This window comes from Cyprinus carpio, chromosome B1 (assembly GCF_018340385.1).
Source record: "Cyprinus carpio isolate SPL01 chromosome B1, ASM1834038v1, whole genome shotgun sequence".
NCBI classification, from domain to species: domain Eukaryota; kingdom Metazoa; phylum Chordata; class Actinopteri; order Cypriniformes; family Cyprinidae; genus Cyprinus; species Cyprinus carpio.
In genome coordinates this window covers 10,516,217-10,543,821 of record NC_056597.1, presented here as the reverse complement: position 1 = coordinate 10,543,821, position 27,605 = coordinate 10,516,217, and the positions used below count along the sequence as shown (strand labels likewise).

The 27,605-nt window shown below is 36.8% G+C and overlaps 2 protein-coding genes across 8 annotated transcripts in view; one reads left to right on the top strand and one right to left on the bottom strand.

Moving 5' to 3' along the window:
* Window positions 1-157: 157 nt before the first annotated feature.
* On the top strand, window positions 158-12,850 carry LOC109081495 (ankyrin repeat and SOCS box protein 5-like). Of its 3 annotated transcripts, XM_042716546.1 has the most exons (8): window positions 1,553-1,690; window positions 3,068-3,122; window positions 4,682-4,761; window positions 4,877-4,984; window positions 5,741-5,891; window positions 11,089-11,223; window positions 11,361-11,552; window positions 12,145-12,850. In XM_042716546.1, the coding sequence occupies exons 2-8, from the start codon at window positions 3,071-3,073 to the stop codon at window positions 12,270-12,272; spliced, it is 846 nt and encodes a 281-aa protein (XP_042572480.1). In that variant the 5' UTR covers window positions 1,553-1,690; window positions 3,068-3,070; the 3' UTR covers window positions 12,273-12,850. The 3 variants fall into 3 exon arrangements, with proteins under 3 accessions (XP_042572478.1, XP_042572479.1, XP_042572480.1); XM_042716544.1 differs by lacking the exons at window positions 1,553-1,690; window positions 3,068-3,122 and adding an exon at window positions 158-425; XM_042716545.1 differs by lacking the exon at window positions 3,068-3,122 and having other exon boundaries at window positions 1,439-1,690.
* Window positions 12,851-13,002: 152 nt separating this feature from the next.
* LOC109087784 (WD repeat-containing protein 17) overlaps window positions 13,003-27,605 on the bottom strand; it is a 28,434-nt gene continuing 13,831 nt past the window's right edge. For 4 of the 5 annotated variants that reach the window (XM_042716541.1, XM_042716543.1, XM_042716542.1 and 1 more), the window contains 25 exons: window positions 27,341-27,463; window positions 26,742-26,929; window positions 25,355-25,523; window positions 25,141-25,232; window positions 24,884-24,966; window positions 24,676-24,762; window positions 24,381-24,545; window positions 23,315-23,517; window positions 22,531-22,680; window positions 22,316-22,446; window positions 22,111-22,236; window positions 21,560-21,715; window positions 19,546-19,610; window positions 19,338-19,470; window positions 19,130-19,221; window positions 18,953-19,052; window positions 18,137-18,276; window positions 17,862-17,882; window positions 16,633-16,744; window positions 16,305-16,446; window positions 15,782-15,884; window positions 15,574-15,675; window positions 15,389-15,484; window positions 14,872-15,055; window positions 13,003-14,792 (listed from right to left, as the gene is read on the bottom strand). In XM_042716541.1, the coding sequence (XP_042572475.1) occupies window positions 14,673-14,792; window positions 14,872-15,055; window positions 15,389-15,484; window positions 15,574-15,675; window positions 15,782-15,884; window positions 16,305-16,446; window positions 16,633-16,744; window positions 17,862-17,882; window positions 18,137-18,276; window positions 18,953-19,052; window positions 19,130-19,221; window positions 19,338-19,470; window positions 19,546-19,610; window positions 21,560-21,715; window positions 22,111-22,236; window positions 22,316-22,446; window positions 22,531-22,680; window positions 23,315-23,517; window positions 24,381-24,545; window positions 24,676-24,762; window positions 24,884-24,966; window positions 25,141-25,232; window positions 25,355-25,523; window positions 26,742-26,929; window positions 27,341-27,463 (3,083 nt within the window). In that variant the 3' untranslated portion in view covers window positions 13,003-14,672. The remainder of the gene's footprint in view (window positions 14,793-14,871; window positions 15,056-15,388; window positions 15,485-15,573; window positions 15,676-15,781; window positions 15,885-16,304; window positions 16,447-16,632; window positions 16,745-17,861; window positions 17,883-18,136; window positions 18,277-18,952; window positions 19,053-19,129; window positions 19,222-19,337; window positions 19,471-19,545; window positions 19,611-21,559; window positions 21,716-22,110; window positions 22,237-22,315; window positions 22,447-22,530; window positions 22,681-23,314; window positions 23,518-24,380; window positions 24,546-24,675; window positions 24,763-24,883; window positions 24,967-25,140; window positions 25,233-25,354; window positions 25,524-26,741; window positions 26,930-27,340; window positions 27,464-27,605) is intronic. The other variant, XM_042716540.1, reaches the window with a different exon arrangement.

The window sequence follows — 27,605 nt, the reverse complement described above, 5'->3', positions numbered from 1 at the left end:
AAGCTGTCACTATGTATCATGAGACAAACATCCCAACAAATGACAACACCTATTGTTATGCCTCAGTCAAGTGGCTCATTTTCCACTAGATAAAAGTACAGCTGCCTTATCTCATCTCTACTCTGGGCCCAGCTGCCGTGGGGAATAATTGGGCCAGCCTGGCATATGATCCCCAACAACACATCCCAGGATCCCATTCCAAAACATTCACTGTCACTGAGCAGCAGCAATGACTGAGATTTTGGAGGAGCGGCCTTTCGGCTCGAAGTATACCAACGTCTATCTCTCGATTTTTGTCCTTTTTTGCTTCAAATTATTTGTCAAGATCAGTTTAAACATACTGACCCACTTCTATGTGGTTAAAGGAAACCGTAAGGAGGCGGCCCGGATCGCAGCTGAGTTTTATGATTTTGGCCAAGGGCACAGTAAGTACGCAAGAATGGGACATATTGAGGCTATATATTTTGGAGCATGTTCTTAGACACTATAGGGTCTTTATGTCTCTTTGTAAGGTAAGTAGAACTTTAACTGATTGCATAGGGTGTGAAAGAGGAAGCTTCTGCAGCATGGCCCAGTTTGTAACACTGAGAAAATGGGGTCAGCGTGTTCTTACCTAACACACAGTTAAGGAAAATTATTTATTTTGATTATTTAAATGACTGTGTTGACTGGATACAATGTTGAAAAAGCAATAGCCATTTAAACATTTTGAAATTAAATTGTTTGGTGCAATGCACTATATAGTAATGCATCCGTCATATTTATTAATGTATCTGTATAATTTGACTATCTAAAGTCTAAAGAAAAATGCAGTGATTTTATATGTGGAAATTATCCTCTCTCTGTATGATTCTCACTTCTTTATTTATTTATTTATTTATTTATTTTTTTTTTGCCCTATGTTATTCCTTACTATGTCCTAATAACATGCAAATTTACCTGATGTGAAATGCTAAACAAGTTACTTAGATGCATGCTTGAATTATCAGTTATAATTCAAGCATTGGCTTCTGACGATAACAAAGCAACAGATAAACTGAAATGTTTGACTATATGACGCAAAAGGACGTGTGACTTACTGTAACATTAAAATAATTTAAAACTCATAAATTCTACAATAGGACTCCATCTATTTTTGATAAATGTTAAGGGTGTACAAGGGGAAAAGCCATTTAGAATCCTGATGATTCTATTACAAGCTACTTGCGTCGGAATAATAGTGGCAGCGTTCTAATCTTAACCCGAGATATAAATAGTCTTACTGACATGGATTTGGTATTATGGTGAATATTTATCTCATGAATATAAAGTACGTTGCAAGAGTACGCCCAGTAGGCGTAATCGCAGAAAGTGGGCGTGGTTCGGCTTATGCATATTAATTAGGTTACGTGACCAGAAGCTCCTAAAAAATGTAGCAAGCAACGTCATTCTGACCTTATTAATATTCATAAGTTAGCCAACACTACTCTACTGAGATCTGAAACAACAACAAGCCGAGCAGCCAATCAAGAAGGGGCGCTAGTCACAGTCGCTCTACCCCGTGTAGAGGACACAGCTGATGCAAACATGCCCGAAGTTCCCTGCGGAGAACCCAAGTACTCAGATAATACTCCCAAGAAAAGAAAGCGAGAGGACGTCGATGATTTTTCTGAGAATAAGAAATCGCGCTGGGGTATTTTAATTAGTCAAGGTGAGTTATCGACACGTGTAAATAAATGTGCCTTTATATTGTGCCCTGCAGTCACCTTGCAGTAATGCAGTAATGCGTTTGTATAAGGCGGACCTTTAATGTACAATGACAAATTACATTTTAAGTAATATTAGATAAATAATATAAAAATCTATATGATTTATATGACATTCTCAATATTAATTATTGTTAAAAACATAAATAGTGTTTTATATTTAGCCTATACAAAATAATATGTTTTCATTATTAACAAATAAGAAAATTGAATAAAAAAAATAATAAGGAATGGATTAAGGATGGATATTAACTAGGCTACATAATTTCCACAGTGTCAGTCAGAAGCGCGCACACCTGCAAGCATCATTCTCATCAGAGCAGAACGATGAATGTAGTGAATATGAAACAGTACTGCGGATAGTCATGTAAAGCTGATCAGCGCTTACAGTTGTTGTAATGTTATTAGTTATTTATAGTTTGCAGTGGTAGATGCAAAAAATAACATTTTGTTTTAAAGCCTGGTTAGTGTTTCCTATATTCCCCACAACCCAAATACAAAACTATCTAGCTATTTGCAGACTATGCAACAGTTGCACCAGTAAGTATAGGAACAAAAAAATAGTAGCATGCAATATGTAATGTGTTTACCATGTTGTGTACAAGGCCTAGTGGTTATTAGTTAAGGTAAAAATCTGAGTATGTGAAAGTCTGATAGTTTCTTAAGTTAAAATTCTATCTAATTTTATAGTTTTTATTGCTGCACAAAACTAAGTTTAGTTATTTGTAGTTGGCAGCATTTGAATCCTCTTAGCAAGGCCATGAGAGTTCAAGTAAACACAGTATACTGTAGGCTATTATGTTTTTGGACTCCTTCTGCATTATGCTTTAGACTTTGTCTTTTACCCTATAATGCGGAGGGGGAGGGATCCTTTATATCACTGCAGTGTGCCATAGAATAGTTGAATAGTACTGTCTTTGACTTGTAACTTCGCTTAGTCTCCATGGAGCCCAACTGTAGTCACATGAACAGAACTGAAATATTCATGAAAGACAATAAAGACTATTTTCTGTTAAACAGCCAGCATTCATACTGAGCAGTGCTGGTTTCTCTGACCTAAATTGTCACTATTGAAGTAATTTTAACTAAATCATTTTTATATGGCATAATGCCCATGAAAACACAAAATTGCATTATTAAATGATACTAGCATCTAGTAATCTAGTATCATTGTAACTGACTAAAGCACAGCCGTGACCTAAAGTTCCACGTCATTGTAGAATCTCAGTGGCAGTAACTCAACTCCTTCGCTCAACTAAGCTAAAAAGAGAAGGCAGCTGCTTTTTTGCGCCTCAAGATGACAGCCGTCCTTTCATTTACAGGCTATGGCGTATTCGTATGAATGGCTAGATGTGCCATGGGGCGACGGAGACCTGGGTACGTAACAGAACCTATTGCTCTTAGGCCTCGTTCTGTGCCAGCAGTAGCAGAAGGCAGTTGCCGTATGTTGTTGTGGCTAGATTGAGCTCCTGCTAAATATAGATCTCCTCAGTCCACTGTGAATAGATACATACCTATGGTATGAGCTGCTAGTACTGTGAATTAAGGCATATGTAACACCCTCACAACTATTCTGTTACACATACGATTCTGGTTCTGACTAAATATAAATTGTCTGAAGACAGTGTTGTTGGTAGCTGTGTTGTTGCTTACAGTATGTGGTCAGGAGGTTGATGCAGTTGTTTAATTGAGGAATCTTCAAAATGCAGACTGGGGACCCCAGGAGGTTGAAAGGAGGTGCTAGGTAATCTATGGAAAATTTGAGAAAAAATAATAAATATTTACAATACTACCTTTTTAATTTTTAGGGATATTGATGGTAACTTTTTAACTAAAACATTTATGAGATTCGTTTAACATGATTGTTTGTAACACATTGCTTTGAAATTATTATTATTATTTTTATTTTGAGAAGCACTTTACAAATAAATATAAATGGAAAATACACTATATCATCAGTTTATGCGTCTAACATTAAACATTAATGATGGGTTAAAAATATAGAATCATAATAATAATTGTCAATAAATGTCATGGGTAAATTGATTTTTGATCATTAAACTTTTTTTATTCAAAATATTTACGGATTTTTTTAGCACAAAAATATTGCTCCCCAGTTTATTAAAAATTTAGCTTTTTTTTGAAGCGTAAAGCTGGTAATGAATACTTTGCCACTGAATGGCTTCCGCTCAAACATATAATAGAAAAGACATGCTGTCCAAAATGCCCTGTTGCCACTAATGGAGAGCCCTGGCATTTGCTGCCTAGGAATAATGAACGCCAAGAACTGTCCACTGAGTTTTTGTAAATGGGCTTTTGTTATGTGAGGTGTTTTGTAAATGTATCGTTTATACATGAAATAGTATAGCTGCTTTTATAGGATAATAATATTGCTTTTATTCCTACATACTGATAACATAACAGCATGGTTTTTATTGTGCATTTTATGTAGTGAAATCATTTAATTTACATTTTGTATTGAAGCAACACAGGGGAATCTGTTCAAATGGCTCAACAGTTGAAATGAGTCGACCTTTATTGTATCTAGAGAGCTGATCTACTCTCATGTTAGTTGATAATGCTTTGCCATTTTCAGCAATTCCACTAACAGGCTCTCTGCTCAACAGCTGTCAATGGGCAGTGTCAAAATCACCAGTGCTTACACCACTGTCACTTTACAATGTACTAGAAATTATATGAAGTCTGGCTGTGGCTGAGTGGGTGTATTTAAAGCTCTTGAATTACATAGTGCTTTTGGTCGGCTTTTAAATACCACAAATAACGGTTGCTGTAAATTATGTTAATTTAACTTTTTTGAGGTTGTTTTGTAGTTTGTTTTTCTGAGATGAAAGGGCATTTATTAGTCATGGGAAACAGTTGGGTGTCAGTACATTTTATTATTATATTATTAAGAATAATCTGATGTGTGTTCACAGGTTCATGGGCGGATCGTTCCCCACTCCATGAAGCTGCGTGTCAGGGTCGACTTCTGGCGCTTAAGACTCTTCTCTCACAGGTTCACAAACAGAAATGGAACAGAAATTGCTGAAAAGAGGTCAAAATAATATGTTAGCATTTAAAAAAGAAAATACATTGTATTTGAGTTGTTGTTTTTTTCTCCATATTACCAGGGTTACAGTGCAAATATCATCACCATTGATCATGTGACTCCACTGCACGAAGCTTGTCTGGGAGATCACGTAGCATGTGCCAGGGCTCTCATTGAAGCTGGTGCCAGTGTGAGTTACAGTTATTAAATAACATTAAAAGTTGTTCAGCAACATATACATATTTTATATATGCCCCAAAAACAAAACACAGCTTACCCTGACTTACATTTCTGAAATATACTCTTGTCATGAGTATACAGTTTAGTCTTTTGCTTACTCTTTATATATATATATACATATACAGATATATATATACATATACATAATATACATATCTATATATACATATACATAGATATCCATACATATATATACATATACATATACATATACATATATATATACATACATATCTATATATATACATACTATATATATACTACATACATATATAGAATTACTACATATATAATATACATACATATATATTATACATACATATATATATATACGAATACATATATATATATATATATATATGTGCTTGCTTGAATATTTGCCATTGTTTTTATTTATTTTTCTATTTATTTTTTGCTGGTTTAGAGCTATAGCAAAAATTCAACTGAACTTCTGCAACCAACTGAACTTCTAAAAAACTAAATAAATTATGTAAATAAATTATGTCACTTGCATAAATGATTGAATTTTATCTTAAAACCATAGTTACTAAAATATCCCCTTATGATATCTTACCTTTGTGACAACTAAACCCGGTTTTCCTTAATTGTTTCAGGAAAGACTTGCTCTTTGTATAGTAGAAGACTGAAAAGACAGCTTGATCTGTTTGTGTGGATTGTGCTGTTAAAATGTTCTTGTACATGGCAGGTGAATGCCACGACCATTGATGGCGTGACCCCATTGTTTAACGCCTGCTCAGCAGGAAGTGTCACCTGCACAGAGGTGCTTTTGGAACATGGAGCAAAACCACAGGCAGAAGCGTGCCAGCCTTCACCGATTCATGAGGCCTCCAGAAAAGGTAAGTAAATCTGCTTGCCGGGTAACTGCTTTAATCTAACCACAAAAAAATCCATTGATTTGAATGCATTTGTAATGAACAGCAGATTCCACAGCCCAGTTTATAGTGGACAAAGATTTGCTATTTTGATTGGATATTGGTGGACTACTGGTTGAAACTGTCCAACACCATCAGATAAAGATGCTAGGACAACGTCCAGGCACCTCTTAGAGGGCAAGAAGAAGACCTCTGGTACAAAGCCCAGGAACAAAAGGACTTTCAACCCTTCACCCACCTAGAGACTGATTCCTAAGGTTCTGGCCTTTGACCGCCATAAAAAAGTCCTTAGGAACTCCAAAAGTGCAGCAGTGGGAGAAACAACGAGAAAGATCACAAAGATCCATCCAAATCCATTCATATCTATGTTTTCAAACCTTAAAATGGATGAAACTCCAACACGTGTAGTGTTGTATGTGTAGTGCAACATCTAACACAAACTCAGATGTTAATAGACAAATCAATGCATGCAAGACAGTTCAATCTTTTTCCATCATGTTTGGACTTAATGCATTCGGAACATTGCCAAAAGCATGGTTGTGGTTTGGAAAGTGAGAAATAAACAGGTAAAACTTTAGTGACATTTTTCATTTTTCTAACTTTGTGTTTGGACTTTGCAAATAACTTCCACAGGAGGAAAGAAGGGTGAGCCACACTATGTTCCCCTGCTCTGATGAAAACAGCCAATCACAGCATGGAAATGGAGAAGTGCTAAATTGTAATCTCCTCCTCATCTGAAAGGGATAAAGGCACCCTTCCAAAAGACACTCCTTTTTCTGAGTCTCTGGCACATCCAGTGAGACACTAACAGATACACTAGTTCTGAATCTATGGCCCATGAGGGAAGAGGCAATAACAGCTATAATAGCGACTCTACAAGTTGTGAGTCTGGAGTCCACTACGGGGAAGGCAGCAACAGACTCATTTGTCTTGAGTCTCCAGCTTTTGAGGCAGCAACAGATAGGACCACGTTCTGAGCCTTCAGCCTGCAAGGAAAGAGATACTCTACGTTCAGAGTCTTTGTCTAGCAAGACAACAACAGATGCAGCACATCCAGAGTCTCCATCCAAGAGAGAAAAAGTGGATTGACCCAAGTTCTGACTCTCTAGCCTAGAGAGGCAGAAGACATACAGACATGTGCAACAAGGGGAAGCTCCAGCGAGCAAACCTTCATTTCTTTCAAGCCTTGCAAATCTTCAAGGTACTTTCATCTGCGTATTCCAGGCAAATTACCTTCTGCTCCTACTCCAGGGCCACATCTGCATTTCAGATTTTAGGACTTTTTTGGTGCTCCAGGAAATCAGCGTCCTACAGCACTTCGTGTTCAAAATTGTTGAAACAGATTTCTGCTTCTTTCCCCACTGCATTGTTTCCAGCACAACCAGTGGAAGAAGTCACCACCACCGGACTGTTCACTTGACCAAGAGAACATAAATACCACTTATCCAAACCTCTTCCAGAGACTGTGGCATTATTTTATATTATACTTGATATGATTTTCTAATTTACATTAGATGTTATATAGTTGATGTTAGCTGATAACAAATGATTAATTTATTTGTTTGATACATAATAGGGTTCTTCACTTTATTGCCCTGTTGAAAAAAAAAACACCATATGCTGATTTTAAGCATGACAGCTGGTTTGAGCTGGTTCGTTCAAGCTGGTCCTGAGCAGGAGCTAGTTGCTTAGGACAAGCACATGACCAGCTTTAATGAGCTCATAACCAGCTCAAGACCTGCTTAAACCAGCTCATGACCAACTAAGGACCAGCTTAAACCAGCTCAAACCAGCTGCCATGCTTCAAAACGTCTCAGGTTACGAATGTAACCATGGTTCCCTGAGTAGGGAAGGGGAAGGTGAGTAAGCTAGGGGTCACTATGGGGAATGCCTCGTCGTGACCCATGTCTGAAGCATACATTGAAAAAACACCAACAAGTTGGCCGGCGACAGCCCGTGACGTCACTACTGGTGCGACTATAGATAAATAGGCACCGGGAGAACACGTCATTCACTTCTTCGTCTGAAGCTTGCGTCCGAGCGCACGTGCGCACTTACCATAACAAGGATTTTAAATACTGTTTAAATACTAAGGGGGGAGGGGGGCACTCTGAAAAAGCAGCTCATAGATGGGATGGTGCATCCCAAACAATATGTTTGAGAGTCATCAACTCAATCTATGGTAATAATGCTGGAGCGCTCTTGGGGAAAAACAGAGAACTCAATCTCACGGGAGAGGAAAACTCTGAATTCAGGAAGAGAGTTTCGCACTCATAGGCAACCCTTTTTGGTAAATGGGAGCGCTGCTAAAGTACTACGAGAACCGTCCAAATAGCCCTTCATGTTGAGGGAAGCGATGCTTGAAGTATATTAATAAAGACACACTGGCTGAGTGGAGCCCAAGGAACCAAGGTCTAACCAACTCAAAGGAAGGGAATGAAGCTGAGCGCGTAACCTTTACCTTACAGGATTTCAGAAAGTGCGCAGAGTCTTGCGTGCACACTTACCACTCATGTGGATTTTAGAAAGTGTGCAAAGTGTTCAACGTGCACACTCACCACCATATGCAGTGCACCTTGCAGTGCCATGCCGGGCCCTGCTAAAGTACTACGAGAGCCAGAAACCTATGATCTGGCCGCCTGATACCGGAAGCATGAAGCGGGAATCAGGGCTATCATACCGGCTGGACATAATGTCGACGAGGATTTAGTAAACACTGCGATTGAGCACTGTAAAGAAAACTCACAGAGGATTAGTACACACATCACCACCAGCAATTTAATACATATATATGTATATATAGAACAGATCATACTCACCCACCCTAGTTCCTGCGCTGGAGCTCCGCTCAAGGAGCGACTCCCTTTAGTCCGGACCATCAGTAAGGTGGTTTCTATGGACCATAGAACCAACCAAAAACATCATAGGTCCAGCATAGGAGACTGTTATGCAAGAAGTTCCCACCTAACCTCGGTCAGGTGGGGAGCTGGTGGTAACAGGGGAATTAGGAAGGGGAAGATAAGGGCAGATGTAAAAACCCCCAAAGGGAATGAGTAGATACTCAAGTATCGCTCTGATTTGGACGAAAGCGCTGTTGCCTCATCTGGATCACACCCCTTAGGTCTTGCTTACCTTCCCTTGACCCACGATTCCTCTTACACCTACCCGCAGGTGGGGGAGGAGCGCGAGTCGCGACACTAGCCTTCTGTGCCCATCTCTGATCCTCAGATCGAGACGGACCAGGACCCCTATGTTGTTCGGGCTTAGACCTGGACCTTTGTGGAATGAAGGATTTAAAGGCAGCTGAGCGCGCCTTTGCCTCCTTAAACTTCTCGACTACCGTCTCAACGGAGGTATCGAAAAGTTTGGAAGGCGAAACCGGAGCATCGAGAACAAAGCCCCTTTCTTTCTTCCCAATATCTGCCAGGTTCACTCACAGATGTCTCTCTGTTACCACCATGGCCACCATAGACCTTCCCATGGCGGAGGCGGCCTGCTTGGTTGCATGGAGAGAGAGATCTGTGGTGCGGCGCAGCTCAGCTACCTGATCAGGGTAAAGGCCCTCGCCTTTATCCAGGTCCTTCAGCAGATCAGCCTGATATGCTTGAAGCACCGCCATTGTGAGCAATGAAGCCACAGCCTGACCTGCTGCTGCGTATGTCTTGTCATTTAAGCGAGATGTACCCTGAAGGGGCTTAGATGGCAAGGAGGGAGATTTAAGAGAGAACGTCTCCCCCACAGAGAGATGGCTAGCCAACAGGGGGCATCCTCTCCGCTTTCACGGATCGCCTCGATGTTGGCATAACTCGTATGCTGAAACCGATGGATGCAAGAAGAAAACGGCCCCTTCATTCCTTTTTGATCTCTGTATGGAGTTCAGGCAGAAATGGAAGGCTCACCTGAGCTGGAGGGCAATGGTTGGAACGATAACGCTCGTCGAGATGACCTCGCGGCATCACCTTGCTAGCGCGCTTCCATGGCAAGTCCAACTTTGCCGTGGTGTGATCCATAACCTCCAACAGCTCTACATGTGCAGGGCAGGAGGATTGAGAAGGCTCAGCCTCAGCTTCTTTGCCATCCTCGGACATCTCCTGCTCTTCCTTGGCTGAACCCAGCAGAGCACTAACCTCTGTATCGGAAAGTGTTAAAGATATAACATCATCCTCCAGAGGCTCTCTCGCATCCACCCTTGACAAGCGCAAAAGGGAAAGTCCCTCTCTAAACTCCTCAGCCAGATCCATCTGTGATCCCCTCGAGCTCATTCTCCTCCGTGCCTCAGTATCGGTGGGTCCTGAACCGCGGGAAGCAGATGGCTGCCCCTCTTTCCTCGAAAAGAGAGACAAACGAGAGTGGAGCTTTTTCATTGAAAAACGCTCACAATGCATGCAGATTGGCCCCTCAAGGACATCGCGTGCATGCTCTTCACCCAAACAAACAATGCAAAGATTGTGTGTGTCATCGGGTTTCAAATAACGATGACACAGATGCACACACTGTCTAAACGCTTTGCTAGTAGTCGCCATGATAGATCGCTCTTACGACGCTCAGATGCATGCTTCAAACAGAACAGTCAGTGAAGACGAAGAAGAGAACGGTCGCACCGGTAGTGACATCAGGGGCTGTAGCCGGCCAACTTGTTGGTGTTTTCTCACGACGAGGCATTCCCCATAGCGACCCCTAGAGGACGCCCTTGAAAGGGAACATACCTAACCAGCATATGCTGTTTTTTTCAGTAGTAGTCTCAGTTTATCTTTTCATAAGATATCGTAACTCTGCCATTGCAACATCCAACTTAATCACCTGCATTTTATGCATCTTATGCACTTTATTCCTTTTTCATTTATGGTATTCATTTAGTAGTTGTTTGTTGATAAGTTTTGTCTATCATTTGTAAAATAAAATTGATTTTATTACACTTGTGTCTTCCATGTGTTGATAATACAGAAAGAGGTTCTTCAAGTTAGATATCCCACCAATCTTTCTTATCTGATGTACTCATAACTGCACCTTAAGTGACACGTGATCCAAAAATCATAACGTCATTGGTGACGTGAGTACCCATCACTACACTATTTCGCCTCCCTGGTTGGCGAAAGCAAAATCACTAAACAGTTATAGCAGAGGTTACAAAAATGTAAACATACATGTGTTTGTTTCTCAGGCCGAGCAGCATGTATAGAGTCTCTCATCTCGTGGGGAGCAGATGTAGATTATGACATCCCTCATCTAGGAACACCTCTCTACATTGCCTGTGTCTCCCAGCAGCTCCAGTGTACACAGAAACTTCTGGATGGAGGTGAGTTTGTTGTGGCTCTGTGCACACTTTTACTGTTCAAACTACACAAAAAAGAAATTCAGTTACTTGGAGTATTTTGGTGTGTGGTCAGGTCATCTCACCTTAGTTCTTTAAAACATAAATTTTGTTTTACTTAGGAGCAAATGTGCAGAAAGGCCGTTTCCTGGAGACACCGCTGCATGCTGCAACACAGAAGGACTGTCCAGAAATCATCAGTGTGCTACTAGACTTTGGCGCTAACATCAACGCTCGCAACCTGGAGCTACAAAGGCCGATAGAAACAGCACCACCCAGCAGTGCGGCAGAGGCTGTGCTTCTTCTTTATGAGGGTAATGCTGCTCAGTTGATTTTGACAGGAAAGCAAGGGAATGGGTTCAGGAAATAAGCCAGGGTCTTCTGTGAATTTTGAATGCAACTTAAAGGAAAAAGTATCTTTGATGAATTGATGAAATAATTAAGCTAAAAGACTGTCTGGTGCAGAAATCACCAATTCACATACTAAGTCAGTCATTCTAAAGTTGCACCTTCCGTACATTATAGCCTATGTTACTGTTGAAATTAGTAAACTACTATAATTAAATTCATTTGTGAAAATGTTTAGTTAAAACTTTAATGTTTGAGTTAAAATTACAGAAATTATTGTGATAAATTTAAATGGATGGGAACATAATAATGAAAACATTTTTTTCAGTGTAGGCTAGCATTTGAACAAGGGTGACTTTGTATATATACTTACTAAGTTGTTAATAAATATATATATATATATATATATATATATATATATATATATATATATATATATATATATTATTATTATTATTATTATTATTTATTATTATTATTATTATTGTTATTATTATTTTTATTTATTTTTAAAAAAAAGGGGGATATTGCTAACTTCGACTGTCTCTTCCTTGATAGCCATGCCGCGGTCTCTCTGTCAGCTGTGTAGACTGAGTATCCGAAACTACATGGGCCGATCCAGACTGCATCTGATTCCACACCTCAAACTGCCTACTCTGCTCAAGTGTTTCCTCCAGTACAGATAGGTTCTCTACCTCCAACCATAAAGCCCCTCCCGCTTTTATTTCCGTATATTAAGTGCATTAATACACAAAATAAGTCACCCAGTCTTGTATGTGACCACCAACGCACAAAAAGCTAAATCATGCTAGCCATTCATTTTACTTCTTCTAAGTTACATTTTTTTAACTGATATATTTTTGTGCAACCAATGAATATCAGTTATATTTTTGTAAATAATATCTTAACAAGAGTAATGTAAATTAGTAATTTTTAACCTGCACATTCTTATATATCAATATAAGCTGCATGCCTAATATGATACACATTTTGTCACGTCAGGATAAAATTATTTAAGTGCATGTCAGTATAGTGAATTTTATATTTTTATCAAAGTAATCTAAAAAAAAAAAAATTCTCAAAAGCTCAACTTTTCAACAGTTTCCCAAGTTAATTGCATCCTGAATTGTTTTGAAAATAAAACAGAAAACCACTGGAAAGATTCAATCTAATACTTTACTTTGGCTAAACATTTTGTTGCCAAAACAAAGCATGATACACACAGTAACTTGCATTGAAATAAAGAATGATATGTTAAATATGATGATCTAATTGGTCTCCTTTGTCTTTGTCATTGCAGTTGGTACTGTAAATGTATTATTTTTTCAATCCATTTCTAATCAATTAACTAATTATTTCAGTCGTGTTCAGTGTAGTGCACTACTTATAAGCAAAATAAAGTCAAAAGATTTCTTGTACACTTCATCTTTTTAATAGTAATTATCAAATCATAGTCACAAAAAGAAGGTAATTTATCATTGACACAGTTTTGCCTGTTCTTCTATCTTGCCTTGCATGTTTAGGATCAGTCAAAATAAACAGATGAGACACTTGAAGCATGCAGAATTTGGACCGGTCCTGGCTTAATCCAATGCCTGACTCTACTTCAGGATCAATATATGACATGTAAATGTCCTCTTTGCGTATTAACAATTATCATATGAATATACTATGTACACCCATTAGAGCTTAGAGTTCAGACATTCTAAATTCTAGAACTATATACAGATAAATACATTTCACAGTGCGATTTGATGAAAATAGTCTCTGTATCTGTATTTTCTAACATAAAACCAAAATTTCATAAAATAATTCCTCCAAACCATTTCATATACTCATCTATGTATGACAGCCATTGCAACTGATGATTTTACCAATACAAATGACACTTTTTGTCTTTTATTTCCTAACTTCAGAAATGCATTCCAAACATATAGCTATGTATAAGCAGAAATGTCTTGCTTCCTCACTCTATATGTGCAGTTTCTCAAACTTATTGCCTAAGTTCATCTAGACATATTTTGAATGTAACAGCAAGACTTAATGTAATAATAGTGTTGCTATACTTAATGAATATAAATATTACACATCTGGCCCCAGACCTACTCTGTATACCATTGATAATAGTTCCTGAATGAAATGAAGTAACATTAAATAGTGATTGTTACAATATGAGGTTTCATTTTTTAGTATTTGGTTCTACTAAAATAAGGTGTATATTCACTAGTCAGTAAATACTGTATATTCAGTTCATATAAAACAGACAACAGACATGGCAAACAATTTCAGTGTGAAAGCAGCAAAACTAACATGTCTCTCTTATGAAATCAAATGCACAAACAAAAATGTACAGATGAATACCCTGTAAAATTGAATTAAAAGATGTCTAGATCTTCTAAACATTCAGGCTGCTTGATGAAAATGCTCATACTCCATAATATCAGTGACAGTACCACCTAGAATTAAAATCTTTGGGCTATAGATCTCAACCCTAAGACCTGAATGTGACACCTAAACCCGAATCCCTGAACCCGCTTATGTTTTAAGGTAAGGAAGAAATGCATTAAATATTCTGCTTCATATGTAACATTCATTACTGTATCCAGCATGAATCTCTCTTCATACAACAGTTAGTTGTGGTGCTCTAATTTGGTTGGCCTGTATCAAATTAACATGTTCTTGTGCGTGAAGAGAAGATATTTACTGTTCATATCCTTCTGCTTGCCTATGTTAGTACATCAGTCTTTTGTTGCTTGTCAAAATGCACTTGCATTACTTTATATTGATTTCTCGTTTACTGAACTGTTGTATAAAAGAAATATCATCCCATTTGTGCTGTTGGCCTTGTGTACTGTATGTTCACTACAGCAGCACTTTTGCTGAGTGTTTGCATATAAGCTGCAATCCTGAATGTAATAAGCAAAGCATGGAATGGCAAAGCTTCAAATAATGTTGATTTGAACACAATTTTACTTTCTTTTGTTTTATGACATACATCAGGCTTTCGGAGAAAAAGAAATGGATGCCTTGTCGCCTTTCCAGAGCCAGACCAGCAAGAATACTGCTCACATTTGTTGTATTTGTGTTCAGAAGGGGTTGAGGCGTATACCCGTCCCCAAAGGAGAGAAAGGGTTTACTTTTGCCCACATCAGGGCATCATTTAGTGAAATGGCTGATTTGCCATCTTCCAGGAAGAATGCTGGACCCTGCCAGGGAAGAAAAGGCATATTTAAGTTCAGTGATATTTGTATAGTGCTAATACAAGACTATCCACAAAAAACCCACCTGTATCCTGAGGCCAGTGAAGCAGGAAATCTGGACATCAGAGTGGCTGGGCAAGTTGGAGCCAGTGACATAGTCAGGACCCTCTAGGCCCTTGATAGGCTCCTCACTCATCCGACTTAACAGCTGGCTGTACTCCCTTTTCTGGGCCTCAGATGGTGGATTGTACAATGCATTATCTGCCACTCTGTGTATGTGTAGAGAGACAAAATACTCAATCCAGTATTTCATGATACAATAGCAAAATGAGACATTTACAAGCAATTTAATCAGCTGGCCATTTTCGACAGAGAACACCAAATTAGGCAAATGATTTTCAACATGGCAGAAGTGTTAAGGGCAGTGCATTCTGGGAGTGCATTTTCCATGATCCTCACTTGGAAATGGTTTAAAATAAGGTATCTGTTAAGGCAGCATGACTTTGCAAACTGTTTGGAATAGCGTACAATGCTTTAAAATACTGACTTTGAAACAAAGCCGTTGTAAATTATGAATTACAGTAATGTATTGTGGTACAGACTTGAGGGAAAACGTGCAGGCTCTCCAGGCCTCCAACTCTACAGACAACTGCTCTATCTGCAAAGGCACAGCCACCTCTCTCCTCTTCAGCAGCTGACTGAGGGAGAAAAATAGAGAGAAAGGCACTAATTGCGATATTTACATAATTAATTGAGTAACTTAATATACATCCAACAGTTAACGTACCTTGTGTATTCATACAGTGCTGGCACTATACTTGAATACTGTCTCCCAATGGCTAATAGTGCACCAATATACCCACAGAGAATAAGCAACTCATTGCGTTCTCTAGCCAAAGACAGAGAGAGAGAGAGATAATGAGATGACCATAGAATGAAAGCTGCTAAATATGACATCATCAACAGTTGTTTTTGAGGGAAGGTCATTGACTTACTCACTACACTTTGGAAGAATAAGACGGTCTGTTCTGATGTAGCTCAGCAGGTCTAGGATGTGGTACACCGAGTCCACCGTCCAGTCAGGAGAGCTCAGCTGCTCTATTGAGGGGAGAGAGCCAGTAATCTACTGTTGGCTGTATTAAGACCTTTTCATCAAGGCATCATCTACTTTACTGTAGAGAACACTAATCACTCTAATGGTGACCTGAACCTTAACACTTTTGAATTAAAATTATAATCAAACATTTTGCTAAAATTGTAACATTGTAATTTCTTGCTGTTTAATATTTTTAGTTGCTTGTACTAAATTGCTTTTATTGCATTTCTTTTTTAAGTAATGTCTAATTTTTCTACATTCGATATTTCAGTCAACCTTTAAAATAGAGTTTGACAAAATGTAAGTATGCAGTCTGCTACAGTAAGTATGCATAGTCTGTAAAATGAATGTTCTGGAAATAGCACTGTGATAAAATATAAAGTTGAACACAGATACATTTTCTCTGTCTCTAAGACACTCACCTTTGACATATGTGATCCCAATGGGAAGAGCTTTTTCTGGTTCTGGGCTCAGGAGGTAATACTTTACTGCTGGGAAGATTTCTCCCCCAGCATGTGCACTTTCAGCAAGTTCTTTACATTCCTCTAAAGTTGGTAGACCACACTGAAAATAAATAAATGAAGTATTATAAAATATTATAGCTAAATAAAAGTCTGACATTGCAGAATATACCATTTCCCATTCAAATAATAAACACTATGGATTCTTGTTTGGTTTTTCACAATCAATGCATGAATTATTTTTACTGGGTTAATGGTGAACATTGGGGAGTATGAATGAAGTAGCTACCTTTTCGTGTAGGTCATTGATTTCCGCTGAGCTGCCAGGGTAGAAGGCACACAGTTTGGCTAACAAGATCTCGTTATCAGGGATCATCTGGAGTAATCTGGCTGCAAGATTCCTAGGGAGTAGAAGACCCAATGCAACATGAGTTAGTTAAGCACAGGGAAAAAGCGGAAATGCCATTCATAGTTTTTTGAATATTTTAATGTACTATATTACAAACTAATTGAATATTATAAACTAAATGAGGGCTTTCAAGAACCATAATAAAAATGAATACACACTAGAATATATTCACTACCTATTGTTTAGGGGCAGTAAGATTTTATATATTTTTTTTTAATTTTTGTCAAGGATGTAAATGCACCAATCAGAAGTGACAGTACAGACGTTTATGTGTTACAAAAAATGTTACTTGATAAGAAATGTTGGATGAATGATCTTGGAAGGATTATATGACAGTGTAGACTTCTGAAAATTCAGCTTTGCCATGACAAAATAAAAATAAATATCTAAAAAAAAAAAAAATTGTGTGTATATATATATATATATAATATATATATATATATATATATAATATATATATTATATATATATATATATATTTATATTTATATATATATAAGTTATTTAAATACATATTAGTATTTTGTTTTTAATGATTTTTGCTTTATTTTATTTAATGTTTTAATAAAATAAATACAACCTTGGCCAGCATAAGAGATGTAATAAGTAAAAAAATTCCACCAACCCTAAATATTTGAATGGTACTGTATGATAACTGTGAAGAGCAATTTAAGATATTATTCACTGCTAATCATCAAAGACATTATATACTTCATTCTGCATCTCTTCTGAAGCTCAACAGCCCTGCCCTCTTACACTTTTATTTTAAATTGAAAAATGTAAACAAAATACTGTCCGCTTTTTGCGTTTCATAAAATAAAAAAGTCAGAGAGGTTAGGAACAACATGCTTGTAAGTAAATAATGACAGGAGGGAGAGCTATTCCTTTTGAAGTTCTACCTAGGTATAGTATGTCAACTAATAGGTGTATTAAAAATGTGTAGTTAAAGTTAAATGTGTAGTTTCAAGTTGAATGGGGCATAACAACTCAGTCAATTATGATTTATAGTATTAATAAGATAATATGTTATTAATAAGCATTTAAGCATATAAACCTAATGTGCATCAATTAATCAAAACTGAGTGACACAAGGGGGGCAGAGAAAATACCTGTATGCCACAGATGGAAAGCTAGAGAGAAATGGAAATGAAAAGATGTAACAGGTGTTCAGTACGGGATGACTATCAGAATCATGTCAACACTTCTGTACATGACTGATGATAAGAGATGGGTTGCATTTAGAGGAAAGTGGGCAAACTGTTTCAGAGGAAATACAATTTAATGTGACATTTTTGGTCTTATAAAGTTTTGAACAAAAACCTGTTTCCCTTTTTCAGACTTGACTTTAAGAAAAGATGCACTGATCTCACGGATCAGTTTTTACCAGGTGGCAGTGGTCATGTATTTCCTGGCCAAGAGCTCCAGAACGTAGTGGGTGGCTTTACTGGCTGATTCTCCCAGGACTGTGCCCACACACACTGCCAGCTCCAGCTCATTCCCTCTGATCAGAGATGCCATAGCCAGCTGACACAAGGAGATAAAAACACTATTTTATCCTAACCTAAACTCTCATATAACACTGTCAGTCATATAAAGCTTCCTGTTTCATAACAACAGAAACAGAAATATTTGTTGTTTTAAGGGTAAATTTCACAAAACCTGTCATCAGCTTGAAAAATGTCTTTAATTTACTGTTCAAAAGTTTGGGGTCAGTAATATTTTTTTTTTATTTTATTTAGCCAGTAGGCTTTAAAGTCATCAAAGGTAACAACAAATTTTACTTTCATAGTATGAAATTCTACTTCAAATAAATGCAGTGATACAAAACAACAACACAACTGGTTTCAACATTGATAATAATAAGGAATGTTTCTTGAGCAGCAAATCAGCAATTAGAATGATTGCTGAAGGATCATGTGACACTGGAGACTGGAGTAATGATCCTGAAAATTCAGCATTTCTATTGGAGGAACATTAAAATAGAGAACATTTAGTACATTTATTTTATATCATTACGGACCCTAACCTTTGAAATGTAGTGTAAGTGTCTTTAAAATCATCTTAAATTGTCTCAGTAGGCTTTATCATTTTTTTTTTAGTTGTTTAATTGTCTTAACACTGACGTGATATTATTACAGGTTGTCTGATTTTAAATATTGCTACAGGTGGTCAAAACTTTCTTTCAGTATTATGAGCTTACTTCTGCATTGTCTACAGCTAGATGACAGCAAGCTGCCAACACAGCACGGCCATCTTGGAAATACCACTCTGCCAGCTCTTTACACACTCTGTGCAACATCCTGGACAAAGAAGGAGAGAGTGGGTAAGAAAATAAGAGGTGAAATACTTGATTGTGACTTAAATTAAGTATAAGTACCCGCAGTATTTTTCTATGTTGTCATTGTCTGAGTTTGCAGCATGGTTTATTGATGTGATCTGAGGACCATGGATATTGCCTTCACAAGCACCCTGATGAAACAAAGCATTTTCTAATTAATAACATAGCCTCATTTGTCATGACACTCAACACAGGGGTGCACAGTCTTAAACTGTAAAATGGGTAAAAAGATAACAGTGCCCTGTACCTGAGCCACCAGCACAGCTTCTTTCAGCTGACCTCTAGAGGTGAAGAAATTCACCAACTTTTTCACCTCACCAGTGGCGATGCAATACGGGATGACATCATCGTTGCCTTCTTGCATAAGCTGGTCTGCTCTCCTGCAATAAGAAGTTAATGAATGGTAATTCACTCATAACAACTGATTTAAAAATACAAATGAATATATGAGATACCTTTGCATGAGCTTTTTCCAGTATTTCATGGAGACACCAGGGGCAACAGAAAGAGCCTTCTCCCACTAAACACATAAAACATCATACATATCCAACATCATCAAAAAATTAGTTCTGAAAGAAAAGTGTTGGACCATCCATTCTCATATATGAGAAAATGGGGCCAGTAAGATTTTTATTTATTTATTTTATATTATTTTTTATTTTTTGAAAGAAATGAATGCTTTATTTTTTTTTAACGATTTGCACTAAATTGCATAAAATGACAGTAAAGATCTGCATTTCATTAGCTCTGTACTTGTACTCTGCATAATGACAATAAAGTTGAATCTAATCTAACCTTATCTAAAGTCATTTTTAATCTTACGAAACATTCATTTTTCAAATAAATGTTTTTTCTATCCATCAAAGAATTCTGAGAAAAAAGCACAACTTTTTTCAACACTGATAAAAAGACATGTTTCTTAAACAGAAAATGATCATATTAAAACCATTTCTGCAGTTTCGTATGAAATTGAAGACTCAGTATTTACTGCTGAAAAATAAGATTTGTCATTTTTGATCTGTGTTTGACTATATTTTGAGGTGGGTTTTGCATGTTTCTCGGTTTTGTTTCCTGTGTTTGGTTTTGTTTTTTAATTCAGTGTGTGATTGATTTCATGTACATGTGTCTTGTTTCATTGATTTGTTTGCTGTTGTGTATATATATGTTTGTTCTGTTCATGGTCTGATCATATCTGTGTATACTGGTTGCTCTGTTTGTGTCTAACGATGCCTGAGTATTCTGAGTGTTTTGCTTTGAGTTTGCTTTTAATAAAATAACTGCTGTGCATAGATCCTGCTCTTCTCAGCTTTGCTGCAACCGACCATGACAAGCTCTGCCATCACATGAATAAAATACATTTTAAAATATATTAATTCAAATTGTAAAAATAATTCACAATATTACTGTTTTTATTGTATTTTTGATCAAATAACGCAGCTGTGAGGGAGACAACCTTGAGAGATTAAAAAATTAAAATCATTAAAAAATCTTACCGACCCCAAACTTTTGAATGGTAGTGTAAAAATATGAATCTATTAGAGCTGTCAATTTACCATGTTTCTGATTAATTACATAAAAAACACTGAAATAACACAATTAATATAATTAATCCATAATTAAATCCCAACCCATCAACAAATATCGATATGTTATTAAATAGATTACTTAAAGGGATACTCCACCCCAAAATGAAAATTTTGTCATTAATCACTTACCACCATGTCGTTCCAAACCCATAAAAGCTCCGTTCGTCTTCGGAACACAATTTAAGATATTTTGCATGAAAACCTGTAGGCTTGAGACTGTCCCATAGACTGCCTAACAGTCAAATAGTAGTCGTCGTCAGAATACTCCATCTGCCATCAGACATGCAATCTGGGTTATATGAAGTGACGGGAACAATTTTTGTAAGCGAAGAAAACAAAAATAATGACTTCATTCAATAGTTCCTTTGTCAACGGTCTCCTCTGTGTCTCTTCATATCACTGTATGCTCTTTTGTATCATCCGTGCCACAAGGATGCGCTGTTTTATTTCAAATCAAAGCCAAATACATGTAGAAACAGCGCATCATTGTGGCGCGGATGACACAGAAGAGCATACACAGCATGAAGAGACACAGAGGAGACCACTGACAAAGGAGTTATTGAATAAAGTCGTTATTTTTGTTTTCTTCGCTTACAAAAAGTGTTCCTGTCGCTTTATATAACTCAGATTGCACGTCTGATGGCAGATGGACCTTGACACTGCTATTTACTCGGCAGTCTATGGAACAGTCACAAGCCTCCAGGTTTTCATCCAGAATATCTTAAATTGTGTTCCAAAGATGACCGGAGCTTTTACGGGTTTGGAACGACATGGGGGTAAGTGATTAAGGACAAAATTTTCATTTTGGGGTGGAGTATCCCTTTAAGCAGTATATTGATGTAATGAAAAAAAAAAAAAAATTTAATGGCTTTTAAATCTTTACCTCTCCCAGTTCCACCATAAGCTCACAGTATCTCTGGATTTGACCCAGTCTTATATGGATTTCTGCTGCATTCTTGAGCCTTTCCTCTTTACTAGGTGCTCCAATACCACCCCCAAACTTTGACATCTTTACTATAGTCAGCTCTTGTGCTTCAGACTGCAGAAAAGACACATACAGTGAAACTGACAAAAACTTAATTTAAAATAGTATCCACCTTATTCTTCATGTAAAAATGGGCATTTTATCTGCGTCCAGCTATTTTTAGCTGTACAAAACCAGCCTGATACTACAAATTGGTGTCTTACCATATTATTTTAGTGTATTATCTTAATTATGAACATTTTACCGTTTACTGCACGTTGTTATTCTTCTCGCTATTTCCCTATAGCGGCTAATGAACCATAAGTTTCGCCCATAGGCTTACTTCCGCATTTAGGAATAAGGTGGATAGGAGTATTGGCAACATAATATTCACCAGAAGCTTGCAGGACTTCATTTTACATTTCAGTTGTGACACTATTAGAACGATACATCACTTTTTATACACTCACAGTTTTGAAGCGGACCAGATGTTTCATGTGCATGATGCCTTGTCCATAGTTCTGTGGAAGAAGACTATCATCTTGTCCGTTGATTACAGCAACCAGATCCCAAAGGTTATGACTCCCACCTGGTGGCTAAAAAGACAGAACAAATAACCTATTTTTTAGACTCCTAAAAAAGGCTCATGAGAGTTCTGTGTTGAGATTCACCCACTGAGAAACACTCAGAGAACCATCGGAGCTTCTTCATGTGCATGTCACTAGAGAGTTTATCCAGCTCCTGTTTGATATCTTTGGAAATTTTTCCACACAGGAGCGGAGGAGCTCCAGGTACCATAGCACGATCTAAACTCAAAAAAAAAAAAATGTTTTAATGTCTTTAAAAAACTAATGCATACAGACAGTATATAATATTTGCATGTTTTTAACCTGTGTTGCCAATGATGTCATCCCAGCTGTGGTCAGTAAGAATGTTGACCACTAAGGGAGCAATTAGAGGAGTGAGTGACCAAAGTCTGACCGTAGAGTCTCTGGAGCAGGAAGCCATGGTGAACGGACGGCTGGGGTGACATGTCAGACCTGGGGATTTCATACGGTTGACAAGGCTGTATAAATAATGTATTATTACCTTGGAATGACACAAAATGATGTATGAGTGTTCCTCCACTGTGTGCATAATTCTAAAAGACAGTCCTTGGACAAAAATAAGTGTTCCTGTCACATATTTAGGTCTCTTAACTATTCATTGGTCTGCTTTTCCTGCTTCCATTAAAATAACTTAAATCAGTCAACTGTGTCTAGCTATCACAATGTTGTGTGTGGGTCAATTTGAACCCACACCTGATTTTCAAACTGCTGAAAATCATGGCTAAACTATTGATTTATTTTTTGAAATTTCTCAGTTAGGGTCTAGAATGTGCATGTAAAGTTTTGACACAAAGATAAATAGATTCGGAAAGGCTGTATAAAAATTGCCCCCCCATTAACCCCAATTGACCCTCCAATTTTCCAAAAAATCAACAATTTGACACTAAAAGGCTACAATATATATTTTCTGTTTTTACATGAATTTTTAGTATTTGGCAAATTGCATAGAAACCAAAGAAGCTGTACCCTGATTTTGAACACGCAAAGTAAATAGTCTATGTGCAAAATTCATCCACAATGCATAAAATCATAATTTTGTCTGCAGCATATACATTTAATACCCTACCATAGACATCAGCTCCATGGTCATATACAGTGTCTAGACAGGTGCCGTCTCTGGTGTCCCAGACACGGATGGTGTAGTCCCAGCTCCCTGAGGTCAAAAGGTACGGCACCTCTGTGTTCCACATGAGACCCCGCACTGGAGCGGTATGGCCACTCAGGACGTTAATGCAGGCATCTTGGGTATAATCCCAGATACGAACAGTCCTAGTAGACATGCACACAGAAATGCATCCATTTAGGAAGTTTAAGGTGCTCTCAGGAGTTTTTGATTCATGTTGTTTTGAACAACGTCACTGATGTGAATATAACTTCACATACAAATTCTCAGTTACCAGTGCCATTGTAGAAAGTTTTGGGTGATGTCAGTGGTTTTTGATTCATGTTGTTTTGTTCTAATAGCTGGATGATAAAAATAGGATGATTTACATGGCAGTTTATTTCAGGTTTCATAAGCTTATTACGTCACTGATGTGAATATAACTTCACATACAAATTCTCAGTTACCAGTGCCATTGTAGAAATGCCCATTATGGCAGTAAGGCAATAAATATTTTCTTTTTTCCACATTTCAGCAAAAACTGTAAATCAAAGTTGTTTTATTTAACAATCACATGAATAAATAATTCATTTAGTTATACTATTTTTTATATAATATAGTTTAATATAGTTATAATATAGTTTTTTTTATAATTTAGTTAATTATACTAATTGTTTTCTATTTTTAATGTAATTTATTCATGTGATGTCAAAGCTGAATTTTCAGCAGATAATACTTCAGTTGTCACTGTCACATGATCCTTCAGGAATCATTGTAACTAATTTGCTGCTCAAAAAACATTTCCTATTATACTCAAAGTTGAAAATGGCTGTGGTTAATATTTTTGTGGAAAATTTAAAAGAATAAATTATTTTTTTATAATAATGTAAAAGTGTTTACTGTCACTTTTGATCAATTTGATATGCCCTTGCTGAATAAAAGTACTACTTTTCAAAAAAAAAAAATTACTGACCCAGTGTGTAGTGTAGCCTATATTAGAGTGCAAATGAAGATTTAATTCAACTATTACCCATCATCTGAGCCGCTGCACAGTATGCCCTCTCTGAGAGGTGACCAACGCACATGGAATACTTTGGCTGTGTGACCTGTAAAGACTTTTAGTGGCTGGTCTGAACTGGTGGCCAAGTAATAGACTCGAACATTCTTGTCTTCACAGCCAGTGGCAATCATATCTCTGTGTGAGTGTGTGAGAGTGAGAGTGAGAGAGAGACAGACACACGATGTATTATAATTGTGATAACAAGAGAAAATAATACTGGTAAAAAGTTCTGACATCTGTGTATGTATTTGATTAATACACATACTTGTTATTTTGACTCCAGTCACAGCCAAACACTGCTGCCGGATGTTTATATTTGTGCAACACTTTGCCATCAAGGGTTCGAATTATGCTGAAATAAAAAAAAATAAAAAATTCAGAACGTCATGTCAGTGAGGATAATATGACTTCATAGCATTTATGGACTAAGTAGAAACTTGAGAGAATGTTATTCAAAATGTAAACAGACTCACCAAAATCCATCTCCACTGCATGTGGCTATTCTTTTGGAATCTTTATGGCTCCAAGCAACACAAAAAATACCATTCTTCCCATGCTGCAACACAATTGCAGTCAAAATAAAGACCCATACTAACTCAGAAGATTGTGCAATCAACATTAAAACAATATAAATTTTAATGAAATCTAATTTAGAGTTATCCATTCTGAATAATTAGTAACTGTGAGAATTCTGGATAAATCAGAATCGATAAAAAAGTTCAGTGCTTGCCTCATTAAATCTTGTGATCATTTTTCCCTTTTTCACATCCCAAATGAAGGCGCCATTCCTTGATGTGGCTCCTGCTATGCAGTTCAAATCTCCTTTGGGTTACGTTGAAAAACAGAAATGAAGAAACAGATTTACTGAATAGCCACAAAAAAAACAAAACCTGTCTGAAACTTCAGTGATAACGGTCTGTTCTAATATTGTGTATCATTCTTACCAGGGGCCCATGACAGAGAATAAACCACTCCCTCATTGCCTGGAGATGTGTACACAGCAGTCAATGTGTTTATATCCCAGACTTTTATTGTTCCATCAAATGAAGCTGTAGCTAGAAGGTTTGGATCATCTGGCTTGAATTTGCAGTCAAAGATAGTTTCAACATGACCCTGTGACAAAAAGAACATCTTTAAGTCATAAAAACTTTCATGTTTGTATTATATTTGTATAATAGTTATGATGGAATTCTTGCCAGTGTTGTTATTGTTAGCTAAAATTAAAATCATGAAAATTGTGTTCACTAACTGAAATAAAGCTGAAATAAAATATTAATAGTAGACGAAAAACATGAAATGTTGAAAATTAGTAATGTTACCTTGGAAACTAACTGAAATAAAATCAATTTAAAAAACTAAATCAAATTTTTAAAACTAAAACTGAAATAAAAATAAATGAAAGCTAAATGGAAGTATAAAAATAAATCAATAAAACACAAAATGACCAATATTTAAACTAAAATTAAAACAAAAGCCAAAAATATAAAAATAAAAGCTAATTAATATACTGTGTGTGTATATATATATATATATATATATATATATATATATATATATATATATATATATATATATATATATATTTATTTTTTTTTTAAATATGATAACTAATATAATAGTAAATAAACAATACTAAATGAACACTTCTGGTTCTGGTTATTATTCTGATTCGCTGACAAACTTGAAACTGAATTGAAATACAGTAAAACATATGTGGTCATGTATGTTGCAGTTAAAATGTGAGTCAGACACAGGATGTTTAATCAGCGGCACAAGGAAGTAGTTCTGCACATGTCCTGAAATAACCATCAGTACATGAGATATTAGTGCTATAAACAAAACAAATGAGTTCAAACGGATGATTTATTGAAAATGAATGCAGGACCATTTCAGAAAATTAATTCACACCCAAGGTCTGCACATTTTGCTTTGTGTTGTGGGCGCATTATCACCTCAGGTGTGCATTAATTTATGACAATTCAGTGGTCCATTATTCCTTACTTAACCATGGGGTGAAAAGGTTTTGTTGCATTTTCTTTGTCATTAATAACAATCAAGGCAACTAAAAGAGCTGTTTGTTGGGAAAATAACATGTATATTTGCTGAACTGATCAGGTGACCTTTAAAATCACTAGGATTGAAGGGTACCTCTTCAACAGCAAGATGACTAATTTAATTGACTAACATAATTTTAAGCTGTAGGTGCTTCCATCAGTGCATTTACTGTTTAATTACAATGTAACCTAAAACCTTTTTTTTAAGTGTAGTCACTAAAGTTTTTTGAGGTTTTCAAAGTTTGTTCCACAGGTAACAACATGTCACTTTTCCTACCAGATCCCGCAGGAAGTCCCACTTTTTGGTGCCCATATCATACAATCCAACCCCGCCATCCATAAAACAGCAGACAGCGTGGCCGGGTGGGAGGGAGAAGGCCTGGTTCTGTGAAAGAGTAGGTGGAGGCACAGCCTCACTAGTGGAGGAGGTGTAGTGATTCTTGGAAGGGGAATTCGTGCTAAAGGCTAAAAGAGAGATGACAACACTGACTATGTTTACATGTGCACCAATAATCAGCTTATTTCAAATAATCAGAGTAAGGACTTTATCACATTAAGGAGTTTACATGACATAAGCAAACCTCTTCACTCCCGTTTACATGCAATTTACATCCAAGAATGTGCTCTTTGGTCTACAGTAAGTGGAAATAAATGTTTACATACCCCTTTATTGTGATTAAAATCTGCATACTCCACATATTATACTATGATTATTGCTACTATGGTGACTATGAGCGAATTTGCATAAATTTGATCGAAGTATTGTTTTTATCTCATTATATTCCATTAAGAAGGTGCATGTAAACATAGTTATTGTGGTGAGGTACACAAACACAGTATACAGAAGTGATAAATGGTAAACATGAAAACACGTACATTTCTTCGCGGGTGGGGAATTTAAAACATGAAGTGCATGGAAGCCGGTTTTCTTCAGTTTGAAGTTATCCAGAGGTGTCACTCTTGATACGTTCCATATTCTCAGCACGCCAACTTGAGAATCTAGAATTCAATGTAATAAAATAAACCATTTTTAGTGATGCAACTATGCAAATATATTATTAAGTGTTCCATTTCAAACTACTCCCCTTCTGTTTTTACGTTAATGTAAATCTAATTAATAATTAAATGAGAGTTCTAAAAT

Coding starts and splice junctions, on each gene's coding strand:
- LOC109081495 (XM_042716544.1), top strand. CDS start 230: ATGACTGAGATTTTGGAGGAGCGGCCTTTCGGCTCGAAGTATACCAAC. Junction 426..4,681: donor TGATTTTGGCCAAGGGCACA/GTAAGTACGCAA, acceptor GTGTGTTCACAG/GTTCATGGGCGGATCGTTCC. Junction 4,762..4,876: donor TTAAGACTCTTCTCTCACAG/GTTCACAAACAG, acceptor CCATATTACCAG/GGTTACAGTGCAAATATCAT.